Raw genomic sequence first — 21,202 nt, forward strand, 5'->3', positions numbered from 1 at the left:
GAGATGGAATTCTGGCCCCTGAGACAAGGACACCACAGGTGGTGCCGACAGGTTGCAGCACGTGTGAGGAGTGTGGGGACTTGCAACAGGAAGAGCTGGGGCGTGGCGTGGTTGTGGAAGTTTCAGGTGAGAGCTCCAGGTGTAACACCTGACCACCCAGATGAAGTGCTTGGGGGACATCTGACACAAGGCACTCGCGGGCAGCTAGTACTGCTCGGGTTCGTTGGTGTTAAGGTGGCCGACACACCCTTCTCCCATCTGTCTTTAGAATTCTCAGGGCTGGAAGCTCAATTCTCCAAGCATGTCAGTCTCGTAGGAATGGAATCAAACCTTTAGACATGGTTTTAAACTCAAGATGATGATGTCACCACCAGGCTGGTCAGCAAGCACACGTTTTCCCTTTGGCAGACATATCTACAATAGGATTCACTCTACACACTCGTCACGTGTGCGCACACACACACACACACACACACACACAGAGGAAATGCTGAGAGGAGGCAGGCCTGTGTGTGTGGGGGGGGGGGGGGGATGGTTTGGGTTGGTTTAATGTTGGTATCTGGGAGGCAGGTGGTCTGCAGCTCCCAGGTGCAGGGGTTTGAAGGGATGGAGACAAATGCGCTGAGCCTTCTGCAAGTCTGGACAAAAAGGTTAGGACGGGGTTGAGAGAGGGCTTTGTGAGTTCAGTATGGGGCAGACTGAAGCAAGTTTACAGACGCAGAAGACACAAGAGGTGCGGGTGAAGACACAGGTGAGTAAAAGCTAAAGAAGCCAAGTCCTGGAGCTGGAGGAGGGTGGGCCCAGGTAGGTATTGAGGAAGGAGGGTGGGCCCTGGTGGGGGTGGAGGTGGAGCTGTCCATGGCTTCGTGGTGACCTGATGACTTAGGACTCTCCAAGGAGCATTCTCCACAGGCAGAGTCCTCTAAAGGCATTCCCTCTTGTCATTAAGTGTGCACCTTTATTTATTTATATATTTTTAATATATTTTTATTTATTTCAGAGAGGCAGGGAGAGGGAGAGAGATAGAAACATCAGTGATGAGAGAGGATCATGACCGACTGCTTCCTGCTCGCCCCACACAGGGGATCGAGCCCACAACCAGGGCATGTGCCCTGACTGGGAATTGAACTGTGACCTCCTGGTTTATAGGTCGCTGTGCAACCACTGAGCCATGCTGGCCGGGTGGTGCGCATCTTTACTTACTTCATTCTCAGAGTGATGTCAACTCCACGTTTTGTTGAAAACTTGATGTCAGCGCATCAAATAGGTTTCATTCAGTTCAACAAAACGTAATGAACTTCTGGCTCTGCTGGGATGCCGGAGATTCAAAACAAAATAAAATGTATCCCAGAGGCCTTCAGCATGTTCCAGCTTGCGGGATGGAATAAGACAGTGTTACAGATGGGATAGGAAGGCCTCAGCATCATCACATGAGTGGGCCAAGCCAGGATGCCTAGCACACTGCTGTGTATACACTCAACAACTCAAAGGGAATGGGCAGGACCATCTGTATAATTTAGAAATGAATATGACCAATGCTATTTTCTAAAAATAAGCACGTTTATATCATTTCTCCATGGACTGACTTCAGATTAGATGTAATTTACTTCATTTTAAAGTGTTTTAATTTATATTACTGCAATCCATAATTTATATCTGCAATACATAATTCCACCTAACAGGTCTGTCCAAGTATTTTGGTCAAATATTTAGGCTCTTAAAGCCAATATTTATAGGAAAACTGTAGCTAGGGAATCTTTAAAAGGATCAGATAGTCATCTGTGTGGTTTTCTAAAATAAGGCACATAATCACCAAAATACACTTTTAAAATTGAAAGTTAGGGGACCACGCCATCTTGGGAAACAGAGCTGCTTGAGACTAGGATCCTGGCCTCAGCACCACCCAGTCTGATCTCAGACGCATACCAGGACCCTGCAGCCACTGGGGACAGAGACCTGTAACCACAGCTACAGACCTGCGGACACCAAAAGTTCAGAAATCCCCGCGGCAGATCCGTGAGTAACAGAGCCCATCCCCCCTTCCCACAGGCTTGTGGGCAGCGCCAGAGTAACTAACTGATAGACCCACCCCTCAGCGCTCCAGGAACTTTAGCCTGGAAGTTCGCGAGCACCTTGGAACTGATCCTACACGCACTGCCAGCTTCTGAGCCCTGGGCTAGGAGCAATCGTGCAAACACCGGGAATTTGTCCCACGTATCACAGGCCCAGGGACCCCGATTCTCTGGGCAGGTGGCAGCACCAAGCACCAGTGACTTGACTGTGTTTCTTTTCACCTGCGCCTGAGATCCTGGTTTCCTGTGCATTCATACTAAGAGCCAGTGACTCCAATTCCTGGTGCAAGGGCACACAGGGACCCTGATTCTCAAGGCAAGGTCACGAGAAGCAACAGAGACTCTGATACTGGATTCTGGGGAACTCTGACTCCTGGCGCACGCTAGGGGGCTCTGGTTTTCAACACGCTTTAGGGGGGTCTCTGTTTCAGCACGGTGCAGGCAGGGTCCCTGATTCTAAGGGCGCGTACGAGGCCACATTGAGCCCTGACAACACTGACTCCGAGTGAGCCTGGTTCCCACCAACCCACAACAACCACACATCTTAGTGTCAGAGCTCTTCAGTGACACTAGGGTGGTGGGAGGCTCCCACTGCACACAGCTCAGGCCCACGTAACTCTACGTTTGAACCATCGGGAGATAATTAGAATGAAGAGACGAAACAACACCCAAAGGAAAGACAATGAGGAGTCACCAAGAAAGGACATTAATGAAGTTGAAGCATGCAACATGACAGAAAAAGAATTCAGAATAATGGTTGTACAATTCATTCACCAGATGGATGAGAAAATCAACAACCTATGCAAGAATCAGGAAGAAATGAAAAGTGATATAGCTACAATCAAAAACACCATGGAAAGTTTCAACAGCAGACTAGAAGAAGCAGAGGACCGAATTAGTGAATTAGAAGATAAGGCAGAGAAACAAGCTCAATCTGAACAGCAACTGGAGAAAAGAATTAAAAAGCAGGAGGAGAGCCTAAGGGAGCTTCGGGACAACATGAAAACGAAGTAACATACGCATAATAGGGCTGCAAGAAGGACAAGAAGAGCAGCAAGGATTAGAAAATATATTTGAAGAAATAATGTCAGAAAACTTCCCAGAGAGAACCAAGATGGCGGCATAGGTTAACGCCGGAGTTTGCTGCCTTGAACAACTACTTCAAAAGTGAAACTAAAAAACGGAACGGACATCACCCAGAACCACAGGAACGCTGGCTGAGTGGAAGTCCTACAACTAGGAGGAAAGAGAAACGCATACGGACACTCAGAGGAGGCGCAGTGCTGAAGTCAAATTCTGAGGTGCGGAGTGCGCGGAGCGGACTGGCGGCGGAGGGCACGGTTGGCGTTTTCAATCGGGAGGGAGTTGCAGACTCTGAGCTCCAGATACAGGCGAGTCTTTAGGGACCCAGACTCAAACGGGAGAAGCGGGACTGTCTGGCTTCGGTCAGAGCGAGTACAGCTTTCTCCCCGAGGTTTGCAGCGGGTGCTGGGACTCAGAGAGGCAGAGCCCCTGGGGACAGGACTGAGAGCCGCCATAACTGCTCTCTCTGGCCCACCCTGTTGATCCTGTGCAACCCACCCGTCCCGCCCAAGCCCTGCACAGAGGCATTTGCCGGATAGCCTCAGGCAAAGGCTGGATTAGCACCTCCCTAGAGGACAGAAGTTCTCTCACTGCAGACACAGCTGATTCTCATAGCCACTTGGCCTGGAGGTCAAACCCTCCCTGGTATTAGCTACAACAATCAAGGTTTAACTATAAGACTGCGCACAAAGACCACTAGGGGGTGCACCAAGGAAGCATAACAAAATGCGGAGACAAAGAAACAGGACAAAATTGTCAATGGAAGATATAGAGTTCAGAACCACACTTTTAAGGTCTCTCAAGAACTGTTTAGAAGCCGCCGATAAACTTAATGAGATCTACAAGAAAACTAATGAGACCCTCGATGTTATATTGGGGAACCAACTAGAAATTAAGCATACACGGACTGAAATAACGAATATTATACAGACTCCCGACAGCAGACCAGAGGAGCGCAAGAATCAAGTCAATGATTTGAAATGCGAGGAAGCAAAAAACACCCAACTGGAAAAGCAAAATGAAAAAAGAATCCAAAAATGCAAGGATAGTGTAAGGAGCCTCTGGGACAGCTTCAAGCGTACCAACATCAGAATTATAGGGGTGCCAGAAGATGAGAGAGAGAAAGATATTGAAAACCTATTTGAAGAAATAATGACAGAAAACTTCCCCCACCTGGTGAAAGAAATGGACTTACAGGTCCAAGAAGCGCGGAGAACCCCAAACAAAAGGAATCCAAAGAGGACCACACCAAGACACATCATAATTAAAATGCCAAGAGCAAAAGATAAAGAGAGAATCTTAAAAACAGCAAGAGAAAGAAACTCAGTTACCTACAAGGGAATACCCATACGACTGTCAGCTGATTTCTCAACAGAAACTTTGCAGGCCAGAAGGGAGTGGCAAGAAATATTCAAAGTGATGAATACCAAGAACCTACAACCAAGATTACTTTATCCAGCAAAGCTATCATTCAGAATTGAAGGTCAGATAAAGAGCTTCACAGATAAGGAAAAGCTAAAGGAGTTCATCACCACCAAACCAGGATTATATGAAATGCTGAAAGGTATCCTTTAAGAAGAAGAAGAGGAAGAAAAAGGTAAAGATACAAATTATGAACAACAAATATGCATCATCAACAAGTGAATCTAAGAATCAAGTGAATAAATAATCTGATGAACAGAATGAACTGGTGATTATAATAGAATCAGGGGCATAGAAAGGGAATGGACTGACTGTTCTTGGGGGGGAAAGGGGTGTGGGAGATGCGGGAAGAGACTGGACAAAAATCGTGCACCTATGGATGAGGACAGTGGGTGGGAAGTGAGGGCGGAGGGTGGGGCGGGAACTGGGAGGAGGGGAGTTATGAGGGGGAAAAAAGAGGAACAAATGTAATAATCTGAACAATAAAGATTTAATTAAAAAACAAAACAAAACAAAAAAAAAAAAAAAAGAAAAAGAAAACTTCCCAGATATGGGGAAGAAAAAAGTTACACAAGTACAGAGAGTCCCAGGCAAGATGAACCCCAAAAGACCCACACCAAGACACGTCATAATAACGATGGCAAATGTACAAGACAAAGACAGAATCTTAAAGGCTGCAAGAGAGAAATAGAGAGTTACCTACAAAGGATCCCCTATCAGATTATCAAATGATTTCTCAACAGAAACACATCAGGCCAGAAAAGAATGGACAGAAATTTACAAAGTGATACAAAGCAAAGGACTGAATCCAAGAATACTCTATCCAGCAAGGCTATCATTCAAAATTGAAGGGGAAATAAGAAGCTTCACAGACAAAAAAAGGCTAAGGGAGTTTATCACCACCAAGCCAGCAATGCAAGAAATGCTAAAGGGACTGGTGTAAAAAGAAGAACTAAAAAGCCCAGAAAGAAAACAGCCACAAAAAAAAAATAGAAATGGCTACAAACAAGTACCTTTCAATAATAACTTTAAACATAAATGGACTAAATGGTCCAATCAAAAAACATCGAGTGGCTGAATGGATAAAAAAACATGACCCATATATTTGCTGTCTACAAGAGACCCACCTCATTAGAAGGGACTCACACAGACTGAAAGTGAAGGGATGGAAAAATATCTTTCAGGCAAATGGAAATGAAAAAAAAGCTGGGGTAGCAATACTTATATCGGACAAAATAGACCTCAAAGTGAAGGCCATAACAAGAGATAAGGAAGGCCACTTCATAATACTAAAGGGGTCAATACAACAAGAGGATATAACACTGATAAACATATATGCACCCAATGCAGGAGCACCCACATACATAAGAAAACTCCTGGAAGATATCAGGGGAGAGATCGACAACAATACAATCATAGTAGGGGACTTTAATACACCACTGACATCACTGGATAAATCCACTAGACAAAAACTCAGCAAAGAAACAGCAATCCTAAATGACTCACTAGATCAGATGGACTTAATTGACATCTTCAGAACACTTCACCCCAAAGCCACAAAATATACGTTCTTCTCAAGTGCTCATGGGACATCTTCAAAAATAGACCACATATTGGGTCACAAACAAAGTCTCCCCAAATTCAAGAAGATTGAAATCATACCAAGCATCTTCTCAGACCACAAGGCCATAATACTAGAAATAAACTACAACAAAAACAACTCAAAATACTCAAACACTTGGAAGCTGAATAGCACGTTATTAAATATTGATTGGGTTACCAATGAGATCAAAGAAGAAATTAAAAACATCCTGGAAACTAATGACATTGAAAACACAACAATCCAAAACCTTTGGGACACAATGAAAGCAGTCCTGAGAGGGAAGTTTAGAGCTCTACAGGCCTATCTCAAAAAACAAGAAAAAATGGTAGTAAATCATCTAAATCTACAGCTCAAAGAATTAGAAAGAGAGCAACAAGAAAAGCCCAGAGTGAGCAGAAGGAAGGAGAAAATAAAGATTAGAGCAGAAATAAATGACATAGAGACCAAAAAAACAATACAGAAAATCAATGAAACAAAGAGCTGGTTCTTTGAAAGGATAAACAAGATTGACAAACCTCTAGCCAGGCTCACCAAGAAGCAAAGAGAAAGGATCCAAATCAACAAAATCAGAAATGATAGAGGCGAAATAACAACAGATCCCACAGAAATACAAATGATTGTTAAAAAATACTATGGACAACTCTACTCCAACAAACTAGACAACCTGGAGGAAATGGACATATTCCTAGAAAAATACAACATTCCAAAACTTAATCAGGAAGAATCTAAAAATCTCAATAGGCCAATAACTATGGAAGAAATTGAAGCAGTCATCAAAAAGCTTCCAGCAAACAAAAGCCCAGGACCAGACGGCTTCACAGGGGAGTTTTACCAAACATTCAAGGAAGAACTAAAACCTCTCCTCCTCAGACTACTACAAAAAATCCAAGAGGAAGGAACACTTCCAAGCTCATTCTATGAAGCCAGCATCACCCTAATACCAAAACCAGGTAAAGACAACACAATGAAAGAGAATTACAGGCCAATATCCCTCATGAACATAGATGCCAAAAATCCTCAACAAAATCTTAGCAAATCGGATCCAGCAGTACATCAGAAAGATCATACACCACGACCAAGTAGGATTTATCCCAGGGATGCAAGGATGGAACAATATCCACAAATCAATAAACGTGATACATCACATAAACAAATTGAAAGAAAAAAACCACATAGTCATATCAATTGATGCAGAAAAAGCGTTTGACAAAATTCAACACTCATTTTTGATAAAAACTCTCAGCAAGGTGGGAATTGAAGGATCATACCTCAACATAATAAAAGCCATATATGACAAACCCACAGCCAACATCATACTCAATGGACAAAAACTAACACCATTTCCCCTAAGAACAGGAACAAGACAGGGATGCCCACTCTCACCACTCTTGTTCGACATAGTACTGGAAGTATTAGCCATTGCAATTCGGCAAGAAGAAGAAATAAAAGGCATCCAAATTGGAAAAGAAGAAGTAAAACTGTCCTTATTTGCAGCTGTCATGATATTATACTTAAAAAACCCTAAAAACTCCATCAATAAACTATTAGACTTAATAAAAGAATTCGGCAATGTAGCAGGATACAAAATTAATGCCAAGAAATCTATGGCATTTCTATACACCAATAGTGAATGTGCAGAAAGAGAGACTAAAAAAGCAATCCCATTTACCATCGCACCAAAAAAATTAAGCTACCTAGGAATAAACTTAACTAAAGAGGTAAAAGACCTCTTCTCAGAAAACTACAGGACGTTGGAAAAGGAGATAGAGGAAGACATAAAGAGATGGAAGAACATACCATGTTCTTGGATTGTTGGAATCAACATCATTAAAATGTCCATACTGCCCAAAGCAATCTATAAATTCAACGTACTTCCCATTAAAATACCAATGGCATATTTCACAGACCTAGAACGTTCTCTCCAAAAATTCATCTGGAATAAAAAACGACCCCGAATAGCTGCAGCGATCCTGAGAAAGAACAAAGTAGGTGGGATCTCAATATCAGATATCAAGCTGTATTACAAAGCCACTGTTCTCAAAACTGCCTGGTACTGGCACAAGAACAGACATATAGATCAATGGAATAGAATGGAGAGCCCAGAAATCAGCCCCAACCAATACGCTCAATTAATATTTGACAAAGGAGGCAAGAACATACAATGGAGTCAAGATAGTCTCTTCAATAAATGGTGTTGGGAAAATTGGACAGATACATGCAAGAAAATGAAACTAGACCACCAACTTACACCATACACAAAAATAAACTCAAAATGGATAAAGGACTTAAATATACGATGGGAAATCATACAAATACTAGAAGAATCCAAAGGCAACAAAATCTCAGACATATGCCGAAGCAATTTCTTCACCGATACAGCTCCTAGGGCATTGGAAACTAAAGAGAAAATAAACAAATGGGACTACATCAAAATAAAAATCTTCTGCACAGCAAAAGAAACCATCAACAAAACAATAAGAAAACCCACTGCGTGGGAAAACATATTTGCCAATGTCATATCTGATAAGGGCCTAATCTCCAAAATTTATAGGGAACTCATACAACTTAACAAAAGGAAGATAAACAATCCAATCAAAAAATGGGCAAAGGACCTAAATAGACACCTTTCAAAAGAGGACATTCAGAAAGCCAAGAGACATATGAAAACATGCTCAAAGTCACTAATCATCCGAGAGATGCAAATCAAAACAACAATGAGGTACCATCTCACACCTGTCAGACTGGCTATCATCAACAAATCAACAAACGACAAGTGCTGGAGAGGATGTGGAGAAAAAGGAACACTTGTGCACTGCTGGTGGGAATGCAGACTGGTGCAGCCACTATGGAAGACAGTATGGAGTTTCCTCAAAAAACTACAAATGGAACTCCCATTTGACCCTGTGATCCCACTTCTAGGAATATATCCCAGGAAACCAGAAACACCAATCAGAAAGGATATATGCACCCCTATGTTCATAGCAGCACAATTCACCATAGCTAAGATCTGGAAACAGCCTAAGTGCCCATCTGTAGATGAATGGATTAGAAAACTGGTACATCTACACGATGGAATACTATGCTGCTATAAAAAAGAAGGAACTCTTACCATTTGCAACAGCATGGATGGAACTGGAGAGCATTATGCTAAGTGAAATAAGCCAGTCAATGAAGGAAAAATACCACATGATGTCACTCATTTCTGGATAATAAAGACCATTATAAACTTATGAACAAAAATAGATACAGAGGCAGAGCTGCCTCGAACAGACTGTCAAACTACAGCAGGAAGGCCGGGGAGGGTGGGAGGGTAGGAGGGGGGTGGGTAAGAGATCAACCAAAGGACTTGTATGCATGCATATAAGCATAACCAATGGACATAAGACACTGGGGGGGGGTAGGGGAGCCCAAGGGATTGTCAAGGGCGGGGGAAAAAAAAAAGGAGACATATGTAATACTCTTTGTAATACTTTAAGCAATAAAAAAAAAGTATTTACCCAATTAAAAAAAAATTGAAAGTTAAAACTTAGGCTGTGCAAATAGCACTACATTAATTTGGTCTCTTGGAGAATAGTGTGGTAATATACAAATCACAGCAACAACAAATTGATAAAGATTAATAAAACACAAAAATCTTATTAAAATAATCTTCAATAAGTTTCAATTAGTTATATTTTGATCATAAAGGATCTTTATTAAAGAATGCCAAAACCAAGTATTTTTAAAAAATTATATAACCTAATAAAAACTGACATGAAATTGTTTTATTTAAAATTGTTATAATAAAAAACAAATAGACATTTGTAAGATATTTATCTCATTTTAGAAAACATAGGCTTTAAGGATTAAAAGTAACTTTTCAAACTCGTTGCCAGAATTAAAATTTCACATCACAGAAGTGTTTTAATAACAAATAATGACCAACAGATTACAACACCAAAGCTGTACAATAAATAAAAAAGCTTTCTAATTTTTTTTACCAAGATATCATGAATTGATAAAATAACAATAGAAAGTTAACATTAATTTCCGAAAAAAAGGCACATCCAGGCAAAATAGTCAAGGCGACTTATAAAATGCAGCGTAATGTTTATATTGTGCATGATCAATTGAACGCAATAAATTACTCTGGAAGATTCTAAAATATGGCAGTAATAGATTGTAAAGCTGGGCAAATAAGACACCCCCCTCCTTAATAGCGTATTTTGTTCCCCAAAGTGCAGTTCAGAACTATCTGAAATGTCATGCTTCCCTGCACACAGGTTTTGCTTTGCAAAGTTGTTTATCATCTTGATGCCTCAGAGACTTGACCGCCGGTCTGGCCGCGGCACGCACTTCGTAATTGCGGCTCTCCACAGCACTGGGGCCAGTAAGAGACTGAGCGTGGTCACACTCAGGATCAGGAGGTACACCTGCAACAGGAAAACTGAGCGTCATCTCAGGATTAAGAGGTGCACCTGTAACAGGTAAATCTGGGTGTGTCCCTCAGGATTACTATGACCACCTCAAACCACAGATATACTCTCAGGTACACCCCTATACAGACACAGGTACCTCAACATTTGGATGTGAGGTGGACTGAGGTTAGACCATCAGTGGAAACTTGTCAGGTCGATGCATCACTGGTGCACAGACTGGAGTCTGTGCAATCGGAGTCACCCCTTGGGCTCAGTAGGCAGTCAGACCGACCCCTTGGGGGTCAGTTGGAGTGAGGACACAGGCTCAGGGCAGGTCTCCGATGGAGCTCATGCATAAATTCCATTCTCCCGCAATGGTTTTAAGTGCTCTTTAATAGCAGGACTTGCTTTCCTCACACTTATGGATACAAGGAGACAACCACGTAATTTTGAATGCCTGCCAGCATTTCACATGTACCAATTAGAGCTTTTATATTCATTCAGTCCACATGTATGAGGGAGCAGGTGTGCAGGTCCAAATATTCAGTGTCACGTGGCTGGGTGGACTTTCCTGACACCATCACAACTTGGGGAGGGACGCTGTAAGGCAGGGCAGTCAGGAGGCCCTCTTGCTGTGGCCCCTGCCCTAGGGAGGGGAATGAGAGTAGGACAGACCCCTTCAGGCCCAGAAGTTCAACTGTGCTGATGTAGACATCACAAGGGGCAAAGAGTGACACTCAGATTGCAGAAGAGGGCTATAGAGTCAAAAATGATTTTAAATAGAAGTTACTATTAGGAACTTGTGTGTCTGGAAATCTATGACTTAAAAACATCCTGAAGTTAACTGTTTCTACCCTGGGAAACACAAAAACAGCTGATTTCCACAGTCTACATAGCACGCAGTTTTCCAGCCCGGCACACATGTGATTTCTTAGTGAACGAGCAGTTCAAAAGCAGGGAGTTCAAATTCCTATACTATTACCCAACATTTTATACATTCAACAACAACAAAACTCCCTTTGATGTCCATCTTGTTTTCACTGAAACAGTAATGCTCTGTTTGTAGTTATCAAATACTTTCCATAGTTACAGCATCCATTTGCCCTTAGCTCACTCAGGGCTAATACTCAACTCCGTTATCTGGTCCTGGAAGCATATTCAGGTTTTAAACATTACACCTTTAACACCAGGAAGCACAGAGTGCGGCATATTTACCCATGGGGTTGGGAGTCCTTTTTTCACTTTAGAGCCACACCCCACCACCCATCACAGAAAAAAACCTCCTTATCAAATTTAGTGACAATCATGGATCATCAGATGATACTTATCAAATTCTAGTTCATAGCCAGTTAAAAAAGGGCAAATAATAAAGTTTAAAAAAGTAAAAATGGGCAAAAATGCAGAGGAAAAATGTAAGTGCAAATGGAAGGTGGACACACACTCATGCGCACACACGATGCTCACACATCAGCAAGAGGAGTGTCTAACGGGACAGTGACGAGGCACCTGCCCGACCAGAACACTTGCAGGGAGCGGGTGGAGACTCACCTCCCGAGAAATGATGCCAGCTCTGCGCGCTCTGCTCCCCAGGACAAAAGAGAACTCGCTGACCTGGGCCAGCCCCGCGGCCACGATCCACTTGATGTACTGGCTGGTTTTCGGCAAGAGGAGAGACAAGACCAGTGCTGCCAGAACAAACTGCGAGAGTGCCCGTGTTACTGCTTAATCAGAGCCCTGGTGGCCAAGCACCCAGGACAGAGAGGACACAAACGCCGGGGCAGCCCTCGAATAACACACAGAGGGGACATACAGAGAGGCACTTCTATGCTGAAGGCACCAAAAAAACACAAAATGTCTGAAATAAAACCACACAGAACACCAAGGCCAAATCCAGGGTTTAGGTTCCCTTGCAGAAAACAAAACCTTCCCCCCCACCCCTGCCCCAAACTAAATGAACAGCATTAAATATTATACAGCGTTCAAATGGAAATTTTATTTTTAATAAGAGAGAATGTATTTCTCTCATGTAAGCAATCTCCAGAGGGGTGAGCAGCCTGGAGCTAGTAGGGCAGCTAGACCATCATCGGGGATTCTGGCTCCTTCCAGTGGAAATATTTTAAGTCAATTTCTATAATCCACAAAGCCAGATAGCTACAGAGCAGGTCCGGACATTAAAAGTTAATACAGGGAACGCAATGATTTGTGCCCTTGGAGGACAGACAGGGAGAGTGGTGAAATAATTCTCCTGACTTCCCTGGAGGACCCAGAGAGCTATCTAACTCCAGCTATCTTTCTCCCATTCCAGATTCAAACATACTCAATTCTGAGACAAACAAAGGAAAACACATCCAAACCACCTGTATCCTAACCCAGACCTTCCCCAGGCGGTGGGGTGGCCGGAGGGGGAGGAGGGGCATCACAGACAGGCGTTCCAGGTAAGTGGCCCTGCCGGCGGCTCACAGACTCGGCATCGCTGTGGGCAGGCACTCAGGCCCAGCAGGAAGTACGTGCGAGTGTGACATGTAAACCCCAAGATAACCGGGGTGTGACCCATCACGAATGACTGAGAGGCTCGGTACCTTCATGATCACCACCGCCAGCGTGAGGACCATCAGGATGGTGAGCTCGTACACCACGAAAGTGGGAAACACGTGGAGGCCTGTGAGGAAGAGGACGGGCATGGGAATTCTTTCAGGATCACACAGCCCATCTCCGAACAAATACACGCCTGCCTCTCACTGATAAACCGATTAACTCTCAAGCTCCTCAGACGTGTTTCACTAGAGGGAAGAATTCTTGTGAGCACCATCCTGTTGTGCTGTTTGTTTATGCAGAGAGCAAGGCTGACACCAAACTGACTGGAGCCAGGACTTAGTGACATTAACAAAGTGCAGGGAGATGAAGTCCACGTTACAATGGCTTTGCCACATATAACTGTGACAGGAGGGCAAGCAAGCCATGTTATAGTTTTTCTCCTTAAAGCCACTCATTCTTGCAACAAACACCAAATGTGTACCTGGACTAGCACAACGGTAAAGCGTACAGGCTCTGGGCTAAAATCCCGGGCCTACCACTAACCAACGGTAGGTGCTGGCATGCCTCTTACCCTCTCTCTGCCTCAGCTTCCTCATCTGTAGTTGTGGATTTGGCCAGTGAGTGGACACAGCATGACATGTAAAGCAGGTACCCGTGTTTATAAACAATTGTCCTCGTGGTCACTACGTACACACACCAGGCCCACAGATAGGAAAGTGAGCCAGGATCCAGGGCTGCAAGGTGCTAGGTAGCATTGACATGTGACAACTGCCTCAGGGCACCTCCAAGAACCACATGACCAGCACTCTCCCACTTGAGCAGGAAAAGCCCCCCTGCACTCTGGGCCGAAGACTGCCCTTCGCTGTGATGTTCTAAGGAGGCCTCTCCTCAGGAGCTCAGCCTGAGTCCCTCACTCCCATTTGCTAGTGGCTGTGACCCCAGGACCCACTCTTATCACCCAGAACCGAATGTGGCTCATGGGCGCTGGATGGTGCAGCTGGATGCAGGTCATCTTTGTGGTTCTGACAGGGCCTGGCTGGGGCAGGAGGTCGATGAATGTTTGCTAAGCACAGGACCCCACCATTCATTTACATGTCATCGAGGGCTACGTATGCAGAAAAGCAAAGGTGTCTTCTTAAACAGATGCTGGTAACTTGTTGCTTAGAACCCTGGAACAAAAAAATTATGTCCCTGAGCAGTCAGAGGATAAAAACCTGATTGTACACGTGTTTCTCAGTTGGCAAGGAAATTAACCTGAATTCCTTTTGATATATTGAGTGTGAATAACCAAAGCAAAAAGTACAGTGGTTATTGTTATAAAGCATGGCTCTTAATAAATCAAGAATCCCAATCTGAGAAATATTAGAGCAAATCTGTCTGTTTTAAATAACGTGTTTGTGAAGTTTTAGTTTTTTAATAAGCGAGCATTCAGGAAGCGGGGCAGGCAGGACACAGGGTGGAACAGCTAGTCAGGGTGACCTGGGGCGGGGAGCGGGGGCTCTTAGGAATGGAACGCAGGACTGGATAGTGGTGAGAATAGGGTTACAATTTAATCAATTTTATTAGGCCTTGTCTGAAAAAGAACTGGCAGAAAAGAAGTGAATCATCAACCAGGAATGGAAGTTCAAGGAATCAGAATCGGCAGCTTCCTTAGCATGCTGAGGCAGTGTTTCCAGCAGTGGAGTGAAGGGGAAGGAAGAGGCAGAAGAGACGGCCAAGGAGAGAAAATGAGGGGAGGAGGGGAGACAGAGAGACACACACGAGGGGGCAGAGAGATGAGGAGAGAAGGGGCAGAGAGGACGGAGCAAACATCCGTCGAGAGGGGCTTTCTCAGGGACACATCCGATTACTAACACTGCTTGTGAATGCTCTCATGTCACCTCTTTATTTCTTTTTCTTTTAAAAAAATATATTTATACTAGAGGCCAGTGCACGACATTCGTGCACTGGGGGGTGTGGGGGTCCCTCAGCCCGACCTGCACCCTCTCCAATCTGGGAGCCCTCAGGGGAGCCCTCTCCAATCAGGGAGTTTCTATCTGTCTTTGCAATCATATGAGCGAATTGTCTGAGACCCCAACTCAGTTTGCTTTGTTGCTCACAGAATAACAGAGGCATTTTTTTTTCTTTGCTTCATTGGTGGAGATTTCCTGGAAGTTTTAGGATATCTTCCCTTTAATTTTTCCTAGACACTCTGATTTTACTTATGTCTCTCACCTTTGCTTTCCCTCCATCCCCCACCGCAATAATAACTTGCTCCAGGCTCACTTTGCTGTAGTGTCTAGGACAGCGGTTCTCAACCTGTGGGTCGCGACCACTTTGGGGGTTGAACGACCCTTTCACAGGGGTCGCCTAAGACCATCGGAAAACACATATATAATTATATATTGTTTCTGTGATTAATCACTATGCTTTAATTATGTTCAATTTGTAACAATGAAATTGGGGTCACCACAACATGAGGAACTATATTAAGGGGCCACGGCATTAGGAAGGTTGAGAATCACTGGTCTAGGAGATCCATCTGCCACCAGAACTACGATTCTCAGCATTCCTGATGCTCCCTGCGCTCTTGGTTTTCCCTTCCTGCTCTGTCTCTGTCCCATGCCTCCCACTCTGTCAAGTCCTCCAAGCCGCCAGCTCTCCCTCTCTGCTCTCTGTCTGGTGGGTTGGGAAAGCCAAGTTCCCCAAGCCGCTCCACTCTCCGCCGGCTCTCCCGCACTGCTCTCCACCCGGCAGCTTGGGGGAGCAACCGAGGGAGCCACGTCCCCCCCAAGCCGCCGGCTCTCCTGCTCTGCTCTCCGCCCAGTGCCTGTGTATGCAAATTAACCTGCCATCTTTGTCAAGTTAATTTGCATACTCACTCCTGATTGGCTGGTGAGCATAGCAGAGGGATGGTCAATTTATATGTTTCTCTTTTATTATATAGGAGGATTGATTTCAGAGAGGAAGGGAGAGGGTAAGAGAGATAGAAACATCAATGATGAGAGAGAATCATTGACTGGCTGCCTCCGGCACACCTCACACAGGGGATCGAGCCCGCAACCCAGGCATGTGCCCCAACCAGGAATCAAACTGACCTCCTGGTCCATAGGTCAATGCTCAACCCCTGAGCCCACTGGCTGGGCTTATTTCAACTCTTTCAAGTGTGACCCTCCCCTTGCGTTTCCTTTGAGAACTGTCTTGGCTCTTCAGGGCCTTTCACATTTCCATTTTAATTTTAGAATCTGCTTTTCCATGTTCTGAAAGTCTTGCTGGGATCACACAGAACCTGTTGACTAGTGGAGAGTGTGTGGAACTTTCCAGGCCGTAAGAGGGCGAGAACAAGGAGGTGCCAAGCGGAAATGCTGCAACACAGAGGCTGGGATTCTGTACCGCTGGTCCTCTCCAGGACTGGCCACTAAGATACCGACACACGGAAATCTTCAGAGCAGCATGCGCCCTGCCAATTTACTTTTTTTGTATAAAAATTAGTATTTCCTCCCAAGCTTCCCATTTTGATGCACTGATGTTAAGCTGCTAACCTGCTGAGCACCAGGGAGGGCCCTTCCTATGGAGTCAAAATGAGAGTCGTCTTCCCTGAGGACGTCTGAGCCTTTACACTCCTTCCTACACGTGCATCTTAGCATTGATGGGCATGGCAACCAACCAGCAAATTAACATCCCTTAGTTCAAACTTTCCCTCTTTTTAAATAAGATTTCTCCTCAGACTCTAATTTTTATGGGAACTGTTTCCACTGTCTAGTCTACAAATAAAAATACATAAAGAGATTACAGAGGTAATCTGCAAGTGTTTAACAAACACAATTCAAACATTCCGATGTAAAGCAGAAAGTTACCTATGGAGGCAAAGAAAATGATCGCCAGGAAGTCGCGGATCGGCTCGATGTAAGACACAATCTCCTCGGTGACCATGTGGCCTTGGGAGGAGATGAGCGCTCCGGCCAGGAAGCAGCCCAGCTCCATGGACACATCCAGCAGCTCTGTGACCTGGGGAGGGAAGGACACGTCACACACACAGTGCCGCCAGTGACCAACGGCTCTGCCCAAGTCGGATTCACACCCAAACACAGCCTGTAGGTCTAGCAGGACCATCACAATAAAGCTGTGAAAATCAAATCCCGCTGTACATCTGTGAAATCCTCAGTGGAGCCTCTGTGGGGATGACCGAGAGACAACATGAGGAAGCTAATATGAGCTGAACTAACCATACAGGGAGGAAAAAATTAATTTAAAACATTTGAAACAATTCGCATAGACAGCTGTGAAACTTTTGAATTAAAGTATTTTCCAAACTTTATTTTAAATATTTGTGATACATTTTCTTTACTTTGAATCAAGGAAGAGCCTGACTATGGCTTAAAAAATGTATTGTAGCCCTAGCCAGTTTGGCTCAATGGATAGAGCATTGGCCCTCAGACTGAAAGGTTCCAGGTTTGATTCGGGTCAAGGGCACAAACCTTGCTCACAGGCTCGATCCCTGGCTTTAGTCAGGGTACCTGTAGGATGCAACCAATGATGTCTCTCAAAGAAACGTTTCTCTCTCTCCTTCCCACCCTCTCTAAAAATCAATGGAGGAGGATTAACAACAACGAAAGTATTGTAGTCCTGACTGATTAATGTGTCTCTCTCACATCAATGTTTCTTTTCTCTTTCTCTCATTTTTTTCCTCTCTCAAATCAATAAAAAAATTTAGAAAAATGTTTTGTATAAAAAACTATTCCCATCACCAACAAACTGCTTAGAGAAAGCAGACACAGCTAATAAGCAATTACCTGGAGATGGCAGGAAACCAGAGGGAAGCACCAGCGAATGTAGACATGACTAGATTCAATAATGCCAGGTTCAGATAGAATAGTTATGGATCATTAGGCTTCTACCAATATAGTTCTGTTAAATGCACAGTTTCAGACTTCTTTATGTGACATTACTGATGCAAAACAACTAGAAAGATGCCTTTTTAATTTGAGACAGTAAAACTACAAATGATAGCAGCGACAGACACATAGGGGGGGAAATGAACTTCTGAAGAAATACCATTTACAGTAACATCAAAACTCATCAAACACCTCGGAATAAATAAAAGAAGTGCACAACTTCCGCGCCAAACACTACAAAATGCTGCTGAGAAACACAGATGAGGACCTCAGTAAACAGAGGGTGTGTGCCACACTCAGGAGGGAAAATGTCACTTTCCCTCAACTGGCCTACAGGCCCACTGGAATCACAACAGAACTTGTTGTGTGTGAAAAGTGACAAGTTGAATCTAAAAACATACATGGACACTGGAAAGACCACAAATACAGGGTAGGAATAAAGTAGGTTTACAGTTGTGAGTACGAAAAATACAGTTTATTCTTGTATTATTATTTATTAATGATATTATTTTCCATACGAACAACTGTAAACCTCCTTTTGCCCACCCTGTAGAGCCAAGACAACCCTGATGGCGAAGGAAGCTGCCGCTACACTGCCAGCTGTGAGGGCAGGTATGCTGGCCAAGGGAGCAGAGTGCAGGTCAGAAACACACACACGCACACAAGCACTCACATGGCCTCTTGGGTTTTGACAAGGTGACCCTGCACAGCAGTGGGGGAGGGTCTTTCAGCACACAGTGTGGGGAAAAGCCTGTGAAAAAACAAATTCCACTTCCTTCCTTCATGTGTTACACTCACCTCCAGATGGACAGGTCTAAACAAGATAAGTGAAGCAGTAACACTTCCAGAGGGCAACAGGGGGTATCTTCGTGATCCAGGAGTAGGCAAAGGTCTTTTTTTTTTTTAATCCTCACCCAAGGATATTTTTTCCCATTGATTTTTAGAGAGCGGAAGGGAGGGAGAGAGAGAAAGAGAGAGAGAAATGGAGGGAGGAAGAAAGGGAAGAGAGGCGGGGAGAGAGAAACATTGACGTGAGAGACATACATCGCTTGGTTGCCTCTCACACAAACCCCAGCTGGGGCTGGGGATCGACCCTGCAACTGAGGTATGTGCCCCTGACCTGGGATCAAACCTGAAATCCTCAGGTCCACGGGCTGATGCTCTAACCACTGAGCTAAACTGGCCACGGTTAGGCAAAGGTCTTTTACATAGAATATAAAAATTGCTAACCACAAAAAAATGGATAACTTGACTTCATTAAAATTAAGAACTGCTGTTCATCAAAAAAAGCCATTCAGCAAGTGAAAAGGAAAGTCACAAACTAGGAAATCTTAGGAAAAATATATCTGACATAGAATATTATTCAGCCATAAAATGAAACAAAGTACTAAAACATGCTACAGCATGGATGAACCTTTGAAAAATGCAAAGTAAAATAAGCCACATAGAAAAGGCCACATATTATATGATCCCATTTATGTAAGATGTCCAGAAGAGGCAAATCGTAGGAACAGAAAGTAGATTAGTGGTGACGAGGGGGTGGGGAACAGACAGAATTGTGAGGTAAAGGGTTTCTTTTGGGGTGAAAGAAATTGGGTAGTGGTGATGGTTGCACAGCATTGTGAATATGCTGAAAACCACTGAATTGTACACTTTAAATCAGTAAATAAGAAATTTGTCAAAATTTTGGCAGAACATATAAAAAACTCCTACAAATGAGTAAGAAAATAACCAACCCAATAGAATAATAACCTTAAGACTCTACCAGGCACATCTCCAAGGAGGATATCCACTTGGCTAATACGCATATGGGAAGGTGCTCACACCATCAGTCATCAAGGAAATGAAAATCAAAACCCAGATGAGATACTACCACCTAGAAGAATGGTTAAAATTACAAAGACTGACAGAAAACACAAGTGTTGGTGAGGATACGAAGAAACTGAACCCTAACACAACTCTGGTAAGGGTATAAACCAGTATAACTACTTGGGGAAAACTAGCATGGGAAATTACTAAAGTTAAACACATGTATACCCTACAACCCAGCGACTCCACTCCTAGACATATATTCATCAGATGTGACATAAAGGACACATATGAGAATATACAGCAGCTTTATTCATAACGGCCCTAAATGGAAACAAACCCTAGTAGCTAACAACAGAAAGGATGAATTGTGAAATATGTGATGGAATATCACACAGCAATAAATGAGGAGTCTGACAGAGGAGTTATAAGAATACCCAATATGCAAAATGCCCAACGCCTAACACCATACCTGGCAACTATAGCAGGTGCTCAGTAATTATAGTCAAATGAAGAAAAAAAAAACTAAGAACCAATGACTGGGGAAACAGCAAAGAAGTCATCCAGATAAGACAAATGTGCTGAATGCTATTTTCAAAGAGAAAAATACTCCGGAATGGATAAAGCAATGTAAAATAATTACATAAGTCACATACTTGAGCAGCTTTGAGCAGAAAGAAATCATAGTCTTCTCCCAAGATTATGAAATACTAGCAGGCAATTAAATCATATGTAAGGAAGTAACTTTTGCCAATTTCCTTTTTAAAATTAAACTTTTTATTTTGAGATAATCATAGATTCCAAGTACAGTTTCCCCAATGGCAACATCGTAACAAATCATAGCACTAGGTCACAGCCAGGATACTGAGGTGTCACAATGAAGAGAGGAAGAACATTCTGCCCCCATGAGGATCCTTCCCACCCCCACCCCCTCCTTAATACCTGGCCAGCAATCTTCCCTCCATTCTGAAATTTTCTCTTCATAAATCTCACACAAATGGAATCATACAATATGCAACCCTTGGGGCTGGCTTTTCTCATTCAACACAATTCTCTGGTAAATCATGTACCAATAGTTTTAAAACCGGGTGGTCTTCCTTGGTGTGGGTGGACCATAGCGACCATAGCTGGTGGAAACATTCACCTGCTGAAGGACATCTGGGCAGCTGCTGTAAACATTAGTGTGTAAGTTTCCGTGTGAACCTAGTCTTCATTTCTCTGGGATACAGGCCAAGGAGAGCAAATGCTGGTAGTCTAGTGATGCCATTCGTACTTAAACCACTTAGGAGGGGTTCTCCCAGCATTGCCCCCATTCTCATGAGACGCCTGTCCTCTAAATAAGGAGAAGGCTGCCTCCAAAACACACTTTTTTTTTTTTTTTTTTTTTTAACATTGCACATTTATGGC

General features: G+C 43.6%; 1 protein-coding gene across 9 annotated transcripts in view; it reads right to left on the reverse strand.

The window, feature by feature from the left end:
- Positions 1 to 1,175: 1,175 nt before the first annotated feature.
- Positions 1,176 to 21,202, reverse strand: part of TMCO3 (transmembrane and coiled-coil domains 3) — a 57,099-nt gene continuing 37,072 nt past the window's right edge. For 6 of the 9 annotated variants that reach the window (XM_036297493.1, XM_036297489.1, XM_036297488.1 and 3 more), the window contains 4 exons: positions 16,949 to 17,099; positions 13,157 to 13,236; positions 12,126 to 12,275; positions 9,923 to 10,592 (listed from right to left, as the gene is read on the reverse strand). In XM_036297493.1, the coding sequence (XP_036153386.1) occupies positions 10,479 to 10,592; positions 12,126 to 12,275; positions 13,157 to 13,236; positions 16,949 to 17,099 (495 nt within the window). In that variant the 3' untranslated portion in view covers positions 9,923 to 10,478. Of the gene's footprint in view, positions 1,372 to 9,922; positions 10,593 to 12,125; positions 12,276 to 13,156; positions 13,237 to 13,271; positions 14,282 to 16,948; positions 17,100 to 21,202 lie in introns of those variants that run through there. The other 3 variants (XM_036297494.1, XM_036297491.1, XM_036297495.1) reach the window with 3 other exon arrangements.

The sequence above is a fragment of the Myotis myotis genome, unplaced genomic scaffold (genome assembly GCF_014108235.1).
Source record: "Myotis myotis isolate mMyoMyo1 unplaced genomic scaffold, mMyoMyo1.p scaffold_m19_p_3, whole genome shotgun sequence".
NCBI classification, from domain to species: Eukaryota; Metazoa; Chordata; class Mammalia; order Chiroptera; family Vespertilionidae; genus Myotis; species Myotis myotis.